Raw genomic sequence first — 10,714 nt, 5'->3', positions numbered from 1 at the left:
GATACAGGTATTCAGTGGAGCCACCAGGGGAGGCTAATGTTCCCACCTTACAGAAACGTTCCTGGGTGATGGTAGTTGGTTTATGATTATAGGAAGCTTTATTTACGAAGACAATCAAAAGTGCAAATCTGAGCACAAATTGACAGGTTTTTTTTTTACCAGAATGTCGGATTTTCCCCAGAATTTCACTGTAGTCACATTAAATTGCATTCAATGCCACTTGTGTGCGATGCACTCAAACGGATGCAAATTAGTTTGCTAATAGCATCCCCAAAATTTATGCTGGCATTACCCTAAGAATTTATTCTGGAGTTCCATCACTTCTGATATGTAGTTTTAATAATTGTATTAGCATCAGATTCACTTGGCACAAGTCAGGCCTGGAGCCCTGAAATTAAGGCTGATTTCAGTTCCAGGGTTCCCTTGTGTCAATGCAAATACTTGCACGCAGTTGATCATAGTCAGGCTGAAGGGATGCATTTGCCTTTTCTGCAACTTTAAAGGCGCATATATGGGTACAAATATATGGATATGGATATATGGAGCACTTCATTCCTATAATAAATATTCTTGGAATATACCACTGAGACAAGTTTTTCTTATATCAGTGTCCTTGTTATGATGTTGGGGGGCAGTGACCAATGGAGGCTTAAACTCTGCATTAACAAACTAGCCTGGCCTTAGCATTACGTGCATTATTGTCTGGCCACAGCCAGCTTTATATGATCATATATTAACAATGTCAGTTCTTTGGGTGCCTGTATTCCCGTTCTACCAAAGAACACGTTCTTTGTTGGTTTTCCAAGGTATGATGCATAACTGTGTTTATTTAGATGAGCAGAAACTGAAAACGTGCTTATTCTGTTATCAATAGACTATGATAAAACAGTACCCTCCAGTGACCAAAACGCCATGTAAAATGATAGAATGATTGGGATTTTCTAAATCCATATAGCTGATCATACACCAGATGACATTACTTGTCAGCTTGGCCACCTTATACCAGAGTTGGCAGCTTATTGGCTATTGTATGGTGCCAAAATATTGGCCTGCCTGAAAGATGTCTTACCAGGAATTGCCCATATATTTACAGGGGTCCTGTTCACCCACAAGTGGAGTGAGCAAAGTACAGTTTGGGAACAATTGCCATATTTCTTTCTCATGATGCAGCATTTTCCCCAGAATTTGTGTCATTGTGATTACAAGTGGATGCTGGGCCTGCTACAATTGTGGCTGATGCACAAAAAATTAAACAAATTGCTGTAAATTGAACACAATTGTGCTAGCAGTTTTCCAGCTGGCGTAATTTCCAGTGTTTGTCAAGTGACAAGTGTGCTGCGCCTATTGAGGGAACCCGGGAGTTATGACCCGGTTTAGATGTGGTGCTAGCTTCAGGGTTCCTCTACATCAGTAGGTGCAACTGAGCTGGATTTGGAACAGATGTCAGGAAGAACTCAGTGGCACAACTACGGAGGAGTGCAAAGAGCACATTTGGACACAAGCACATGTAATAAATAGGGTTTTATGAACAACTAACTGTGGGGAAATTTGCGCAAATGCAACCCTAGTTACCAGGCAGGTTTAAAGCACCATTCATGAGGATTTCTCCAAGCAGTCTTGTATAGGCCCCTAATATTTGCTGAAGATTTTTTGGCATAATATAAATAAAGGATAATAATTGTAATCTGATGCCTGGCTGGGGAGACAAACATTCAGATCAGTCACCACTCTGTTGTCTAGTTTGGCCAAAGATCTGCATGTTTGGTGGCCTCACCAATGAGCAGATATTTATGTGTATGGCCAGGTTTAGATGTTTTACTCAGGATACAGCATTAAGTTGTTTCTTCATCATAATGCCCCTTTAACCACAATTTTTTTTTATGTCTTTTAGTCCCAGGAATCTAGTTTGAAACCCAGAGAGCTGCTAGCGACGTTAAAAGCACCTGTACAGTACAAAGACATCTGGTATACATTGATATAATTGGTTCATTTTCCAGCATAAGTACCATTTAAATATATCGGACTATCTTGATAATACAGTGACAGTTGAAAAATAGCTGATCTGATGGAAATGGACCTGTAAACAAGTCGATTACCAAGGAGGATATATTGCAGTCTGGCAGCTGGGATGTTTATAGGGGGGCAGAGACTGGATGTCTGGTCTGGAAGATATAAATACACACATGCACACTGAGTTTTAAATGATCCAGCAGTGAGCTTAAGATTTGCCTTCTAATGTTTTGTGATTGCATGTTAATTAAATCTTTAAAATGCAAATGAAGGAGTTCAGAGCCAGCTGTCTGCTTTCCAAAGCCCTCAAAAGGAAATATATTCTTTCTTCTGTCTGCTGTTCAGACCAGAGTGTGGATTTTATACAGCTATACACATGCCTGCAACCACTAGGTGTTCCTCAGGAGGCTTGAGTTAGCTATATATTATGATTAGGATGATTATTATTAAAAAACGTCAACAATGGTTGCTGTCTCTGCCCCTTCATATTGACAGATAATTGGCATGTGGAAAGGGTTCCTGCCTGACATCTGTTTGCGGATAGGCCATAGATCTACTGGGCAGGTGTGAAAATCCTGTTGGACATGGATCCATTGATGCAGTCCATTTCCTAAGTGGTCTACAGAGGCCCTACTGGCATGCAATAATTGTCCTGATTATCAATCTGTTATATTTTGGTTGATGAGGATGAGTAGAGTATAACAGTGCTTTATTAGAAGCCTCATGCAGTCATTACACAACAGTAAGCACAACCTAATTGTGTATTCAACCTGGGTATTTTCATTGGGCAAAGGCCAACAGTTCTCCACTTCTTACTTCACCAAATGAGCAGATCTTTTTTTTAGAGTATTGGAAGCTTCCGGGGTTGTACTTTATCAGTTTTTGTGCAAATGGCATACACAGCATTGTGATTGCTGTGGTCATCTCAGACTGTTTGCTTCTCATAACCTTGTAGGACTCTCATTGCCTACAGCATATCAATTCCAAGGCTGCTGTACTATATGGGTATTATTATTGAGAAGAAAGAGAAAAAGAAATGACCTTATAAGTTGCACCTTCCCATCCACCCTTGTCCAGAAACCCAGTGGTGTGTGTATACACGGCGAATATAAAACATATAATTATATACGAATAAAATAAGTAAAGGTCCAGTATGCCACTATTAAAAATATGTCAGGTACAGGGAGGCGGAATACCAAGAGGTAGCGGGTTGGTATTAAATATATGTGGCGATATGTATGCCAGACAATTCCACAGTAAAAAAAGTGGCGTGTTGGGTACTGGTAACAGCGTATAATTGCGCAAAAATTATTGTTATTATCTGCTATACATAGCATCTTAAACGTATGTGTTATGATGACTGCTGTGCACAGTGTATTTTACGCTTAAATTGGAATTAGCTACTGTGCATAGACCCAAAAATTGTGTTCAGCTAGTGCAGCTCCCAGGCTGCCTGCGGTAATAGTACATGGTAACTCGGCGCAGTTTTCCAACCCTTGTCAGACCAACCCCTTCACCCGCAGTAAACACCCACCCAGTCTCTGTTATGAGTGTAGTTCTATCAAGTGGAAATGCCACTGAAAGCACCGTGAGTTAGAGAGCCGCCAATCCCAGCACCACAGCCACACCAACCCCTTCACCCACAACGTGTCACCCTCCCAGTGGTGGGGATCCCCCCAATTTTTCTGGTGTATCACTGCGCCCTGCCTTACAAAGTTAAAATAAATGATCAATGTGCGCCTGACTCGCGTTTCGTTCACCACATGTGAACTTTTTCAAAGGCCTTTGAGCCTTTGACAAAGCCCACAGACTGCCACCAGCAGTTCAAGGTGTTTGAGTTGCTATTGTATTTTTGTAGAATGATTTTGGGGATTAAAGTGCCCGGCATGCTATTGCCCTGGTGTGGAAATATATGTTAGTGTTATTAGGCATGTGATTGTAATAAAGAAATTACAGCCAGCATCAGAAAATGATATTCATTATACCCAAAGTACTGGCAGGTTGAGATTGTGTAGAGGGATGGTGCTCTTAGTTAAATATAGGAATGAGCTAAATATTTAGCCACGTTTCCCAGAGAAAAAAAGCCCACAGACTTTAATAGAAATTTTTAAAATGCTGCATTGTTTAAAAAAAAAAAAATGTTGCATATTTGAAAATTTGTCTCAGGAAAAACGCCAATTGACTTCAATGCATTTGGAAATTTTCTTGCCATTTTGCAAATTTTTGGAGAAGATAAAAGGGTCAGATTCCCCCATCACTTATAACAACTCAGTTCCATTCAGTAATATGAGTAGAACAGAACAATGTACGTGGCAGGCCCAGGTGCACAAATACTGGGCCATCAGCATAGGGAATGGAAAATACTGATGGGCTATGCCGATATGAGCTATAGATATACTGTATATATATATATATATATATATATATATATATATATATATATATATATATATATATATATATATAGTGAATAAAGTACCCCCTCTTGTAAAATATAAGGATATTATTAGTTACCGAGGAGTTTCATGACCATATAAAAACACGAGGCCGAAGGCCGAGTGTTTTTATACAGGTCATGGAACTCCGAGGTAACTTCTAATATCCTCATATTTTACAACTGGGGGTACTTTATTTATTATAATACACAAATTTTAGTGAGTCGTGTGACAGAAATGACATCACCACTCACCGTTTATAACTGATGACATCACTACTCACCGTTTATAAGGATATCATTTACAGGATATTCATGGCTTTTGTGTATTATATATATATATATATATATATATATATATATATATATATATATATAGCTATATTTCCCACTGTAGGATTACTTTATAGGACTTATTATGAACTGTAAGGAAACACGTGGCCCTCAGATATAGAAATCTTGTATATCTTGTATCACCACCCCCTCACTACCATCAAATGTACAAAAATCGATATTTTTAATTTAGGGTTTTTTCTTCTCCTTTTCATAAGTTATCAACAAAAAGATCAGCCATGTATAGTTTCTTTATATGAGGGTTAAATGTATTTTTTTGTAGGGCTGATTTATGAACTTATGTGCCAATAACCAATCAGGTTAAGCTTTCATTTTTCAACTTAAAGCAGACTGTTGCTATTGGCAACTGCTCTTGTGCAATTCATCATCTCTGTTTATAATTCAGCCCCTGCATTCTTAGCCCCATTGATAATGAAACAATTGCTTTAACTTAAGGAAGAGGTATTGGATAAAGTCAGATGTATTTTTTATGAGTGACCTTTAAAGGTTCAATTGCTGCCGTTTAGTACAAGGTAGTAATCACTTAATGATTTTAATTGGCTTGAAATAGGAATCCCTCTGTGACAGGAGCTCATCGGTACTACATGTAGCACAATCTTAAAGGAATAGTTCAGTGTGAAAATAAAACGTGGGTAAATAAATAGACTGTGCAAAATAAAAAATGTTTCTAATATAGTTAGTTAGCCAAAAATGTAATATATAAAGACTGGAGTGAACAGATGTCTAATAAAACAGCAAGAATCCAACTTCCTGCTTTTCAGCTCTATAACTCTGAGTTAGTCAGCGACTTGAAGGGGGGCCACATGGTACATTTCTGTTCAGTGAGTTTGTAATTGATCCTCAGCATTCAGCTCAGATTCAAAAGCAACAGATATGGCCCATGTGGCCCCCCCTCAAGTCTCTGACTGGTTACTGCCTGGTAACCACGGTAACCAGTCAGTGTAAAACAAGAGAGCTGAAAAGCAGGAAGTAGTGTCCTGACTGACATGTTTATACATCAAATCACTCCAGCCTTTATGCATTACATTTTTGAGTAACTAACTATATTAGAAACATTTTTTATTTTGCACAGCCTAACTATTTACCCAGTTTTTATTTTTACACTGAACAATTCCTTTAAAGCCAGTGTGTTTTTGGGATTTTACTGCAGCTCTAGATTGAGACAATATCAGTGAGATAGATAGATAGATAGATAGATAGATAGATGATAGATAGATAGATAGATAGATAGATAGATAGATAGATAGATAGAAGATAGATAGATAGAAGATAGATAGATAGATAGATAGATAGATAGATAGATAAATAGATAGATATTCCTTGTTTTGTATCCCTTATTTTTATCTTTCATAGATAGATGATAGATATATGATATATTAGATAGATATATAGATGATAGATAAATATTCTTGAAAAGTCGATTATTTCCTGTGTCACCAGACAGACTGCTGTTAAGATTGGGCATGGTCTATATTGTCTTAACATGATTTTCAAGGTGTGACTCCCTCAATCAGTTAAACTGAAATCCAAGCATCCCACCTTCACCTCCAGCTGTTACATAACACCATTTCCTGCATTGCCAAATGCCCACAAATTCTCTTACTGTGGCATTGTTTGAAATAATAGACTGGCATTTTAGGAAGTAGAAGCATTAAACATTGTAATAAAAAGCAGAATTGTCTTGCAGATTGTGTTTTAAATTAAGCACATTGATTGCAGTTGGTGAGAAAAAGCCAGGAACTTGCTTTTATTTGTACAGATAAATATATTACACAAACATTTACATATTTATATATATATATATATAGAGAGAGAGAGAGAGAGAGCAAGAGAGAGACCCAAAGATACATTTTTCCTTTTCCATATATCCTTTCAAAACCAGATGACAACCATTTCCACTATTAATGAACCCACTCACAAATCAATGCATATTGCTGCTTATAGAGCATCACAGGCAGATATTGGCATCATGTATGTACCTCTAGGCAGCTGAGAGGCAGGAGAACTGTGTGACAGCAAAGTCTCATCACAACAACCACATCAAATCTGACTATTGTAAATGTGCAGATTCATGACAGAAGCATTGTACACCTATTCCTTTGGTACCTATATCTATTAAAGTGCCTTAATGTGCATAATAATATCGATATATGTAATAATAAAGACAGTCATACACAGACATTGGACCACTTAAAGGGATGCTGTCAGTTTGCCCAAATCCAAGAGGTTTTGCAAGAACATTTTTACTTGGCTCATGTTGTCACTTTGTTGTGCCTCCAGGGGGGGAGAGTGTTGTTTCTGTTCCCTGGTCTGGCAAACAGAAGCCATCATGTTATAAGGCAAGTCTAGATTTACCTTCAGAGCAATGGTCCCTTAAGAAAAAGTGTTAAGTTTCCCTTTATCTGTAAAGATAATTTACTACACTGCAGTGTGGCGTTGCCTTTGGCTGTTTAAAAGAGATAATAAAGCTTAGCTGATGCAGAATAAATAAAAGTGTTGGATTTTTAGAATATATAAATATAGGCAAGGGTTATATTCAGCATTTTTGGGGCTCAAAATACCCTAACACCATTGAAATTTGTGCAAACAAATAAATGCTATTCTAATAAAAGGAATAACTATGCGATAACAGCATCCCTTAACGTTTGCCTCTAAGAGCAGTAAATAGAAATCATCATTGAGCAAAAAACAGTGATGATTATTCAGTGATTAAAGGCAAATGATTAATTAGCAGTATACTAGTGGATTGCTGGTGCCTTCATTAAAACTGTGTTTGATAAATGTTCATTCCAAGTGTTTCCCCTCGAGGAGCGAGCATCTCTGCCAAAGTCTTTTAGTCTATAACCCACTGATCGACGTCAAAATGCGCATCTGAGAATAACAGGCTGGAGTCGCTCTCTCTGGGTATCTGAGCAGCAACTGAATTCAAATCTGTGGCTTCAAGCTGTAGAATAAACACACAAGTCATTTAATATTTACATTTTAAAAAGTAACAAAGATGCTTTTTTAAAAAATGATTTGATATTACCAGACATCCCTAACTCTTTCGAGCCTTGTACTTTATGGAAAGGTGAATGGATGGGGATGTTTTATTAGTAAAATGGCTCATTTGCATATTCCCTATTAGTAGTCAGCTAAAGCCTTCTATCTTGCAAGAGGTTATTTGTCAATTTTGATTTATTTCACGTATTCTGAATCACACTGACTAGAGAAATGCACAAGGAAGGAATTCATTGCAGTTAAGTATCCTACACAATATGCTTATGCTTTAAAGGAAAACTTGCCCCAATTATAATTATTGCATTTCTACTGCTGTACATTCATTAGCCTAAACCTCACCATTTTAGGTCCTTATGAAATACACAGATGCATTATTGCCCAAATAGGTAAATATGATACATTTAATGTTGGTCTTAACCAATAGAAAACTGAGGGAAAGGACACATTACCTGATACATATGTGTCAGTCTGGAGCAGTAGTGTGAGGAAAGGCTGAATTCGCTCAATGAGTTGGATTTTCTGTGATATTCAGACGAGGGTACCCAAGCTTTAAGCTCTGTATGTCTGTTTGCAGGTTGCATGGAAGGGAATGTGGCTTTGGAGCACTGATAAGATGCATCATGGTAGAGAGTAGTCTGAGGCTGTTGCTGGTAGACCCTGCATGTCATATCTTGGCAACTGTCTGTCATCTCTGAATATGAGTTTGGCTGCATATCAAGCTCTGGTTTTCTTCTGTGGCTCATCACCTCTTCATTAAGTCCAAGTAGATTTGATAGGTGAGATATGTAGCGTATGGTGAGTCTTAGGGTTTCGATTTTCGTCAGTGTCCTGCCAACTGGCACTACCGAAGGTGGCAAATATCTTCTAAGGTTTTGAAGAGCTTTAGAGAGGTTTCTCATCCGCATTTTCTCCCGCTCACTCGCACTTTGTCTCTGAGGACCTACCATTCTGCATCTTGTTCTTCTTGAGCCCTGTGGTGACTCCTGTGTTTGGTGAGGAGTCATGTTGCACACCTGGGATTGGTAGTTGCAAAAGGTTTCCTTTGGCACAGCTAAATGTGCATAGGCGGGAGACAGGCTGTACGAATCTGATGAAGACACAGGAGATTCTGAGCATGAAGAAGCATAGGCCCACTCAAAGGTCTGAGAGCAGTCGTGTGGCATCGTATGGCTTGGTAGAACAAGTTCTGTTCAAGTTCTCCAGAGTAGTGTGCTTCTCTGTCAATGCAGGGAGATGGCTGTCTACTGGTTTTTATACCAAGTGTGGAGGTGTGAAGAGATTTCTTCCCAGGCCTACAGAAGTGTCAAAATCTTCAGCCCACTGAAAGGGTCAGATGCAGGGGGTCTCTGGGAAAAAGTGAGCCCCATTTGCAAACGTGTGAAATTTGTCTCCTTATGTCCCTAATTGATGCTGCAGTACACTCCTTATGTGTGCTGGGAACAATTATTATATGTTAGACAACTGCTAACTTTCTTACTCCAAGTGTCTTTCTCAGACTACTGTGAAATACTCATACTCTTCCAATGGTTTCTCTTCTGCCTGTTATCTCAGGGATGAATATAAGAAACATTATATACTAAACATACATCAGAAACAACAACTACAATTGAAAAATATAAAACCACAAAATGAGTCACATTAATTAATTGGAAAATACAAGTTTTGATCCAAAACCATCTGAAGTAGAAAAAGTCAAGTTGAATCTATATATATTTATATGAGATTATTATATATACAGGTATAGGATATATTATATGAAATGCTTAGGCCCTGGGGTTTTCTGGATAATGTATTCTGTAATTTGAATTACCATACTCTAAGTCTGTTAAAACATTTAAAGATTAAATAACCCCAATAGGAGTGTTTTGCTACCAATATGAATTCATGCTTTATTACCATTAAGTACATGTTTTGGGAAAGGTCCTCCTAGTGAGCCCAGAACTTTGATTTAAATAAAATTTGCACTTTTTAATTTAAATAAGTCTCAGTGTGGGCCTGCTGTATCTACTTATAGGATTATGCCTCCTGCTCTGGAAGAACCTGGACATGTCATTTTTGGCTCTGAGTGCACCACCTTTTGGGCTGAGAAAAAAAATATATAATATTAAAATTATTAAAATGTTTTATAATTGTAGTCAGCATCTTCTGAATCCTGGCTTCGTTTTGGGATTCATGGAAAGCACAGCTCTTTTTGCAGGATTAGGAAGTGGGCCAAATTCATACCCATACCTAATCTTGAATTCTATGTGACTTCAAAATATATTTTTGTTGATTTTTCTGAAATCTGAATGTGGTATGGCATTGAGCCAAATGTTTTGAGGAAGATTCAGCAGCTAAGTGTCCACAGAATTGCTTTGTTGTGTCCTTAAATTTTATTTTAATAAAGTCAAATAATTCCACTTGCCAACAGGTTTTAGAACCCCAATATCCAAATCTGGAAATATTCACAGCTGTCTCGGCACTTCACATTGTTCTTTATGTATTGCAATTTCATACAAGGATGCTTTCACTACCTAAATGATGGCCAAACTGCAATACCCAAGGCAAAAAAGAGAATTGAGGTAACTGCAGAACAGCATTAGAGTCACACTATGAGATCTCTTATACGGAAAGCTGATATTCAGAGAGATTTTAAGCAAATAATTCTAATATTTTTGTATTATTTTCTTTGTCTGTTTAATAACAAAACAGTAACTACGCTAGCATGAATTCATATTGGAGCAAAACAATCCTATTGGGTTTATTGTTTAATATTTAAATGCTATTAGGCTTAAGTTATGGTGATCCAAATGCTTATCTGGAAATCTGGAAAGCATTCTTGATCTTGATAACAGATCCTGAACCTTTATTCTCTCTGTATAGTAGAGGTATGGGATCCGTTATCCGGAAACCCATTATCCCGAAAACTCCAAATTA

At 37.7% G+C, this 10,714-nt stretch overlaps 1 protein-coding gene across 1 annotated transcript; it reads right to left on the bottom strand.

The window, feature by feature from the left end:
• Positions 1–6,530: 6,530 nt before the first annotated feature.
• Positions 6,531–8,992, bottom strand: mesp2.L (mesoderm posterior bHLH transcription factor 2 L homeolog). The gene is made up of 2 exons (XM_018253215.2): positions 8,248–8,992; positions 6,531–7,742 (listed from the first exon to the last, which is right to left on the bottom strand). Exons 1-2 carry the CDS (start codon positions 8,959–8,961, stop codon positions 7,632–7,634), a joined length of 825 nt encoding a protein of 274 aa, XP_018108704.1. The 5' UTR covers positions 8,962–8,992; the 3' UTR covers positions 6,531–7,631.
• Between the last annotated feature and the right edge of the window lie 1,722 nt (positions 8,993–10,714).

Source organism: Xenopus laevis, chromosome 3L (genome assembly GCF_017654675.1).
Source record: "Xenopus laevis strain J_2021 chromosome 3L, Xenopus_laevis_v10.1, whole genome shotgun sequence".
In the NCBI taxonomy this organism is placed as follows: Eukaryota; Metazoa; Chordata; class Amphibia; order Anura; family Pipidae; genus Xenopus; species Xenopus laevis.
Note: the sequence above shows the minus strand (reverse complement) of the source record. Positions and strands in the feature narration are given on the sequence as shown.

What these genes read in the sequence shown, in the direction of transcription:
- mesp2.L (XM_018253215.2), bottom strand. Translation starts at nt 8,961, where the DNA reads ATGCCACACGACTGCTCTCAGACCTTTGAGTGGGCCTATGCTTCTTCA. An exon ending in GACTGACACATATGTATCAG is followed by an intron (nt 7,743 to 8,247) that starts GTAATGTGTCCT and finishes TTTATTCTACAG; the next exon opens with CTTGAAGCCACAGATTTGAA.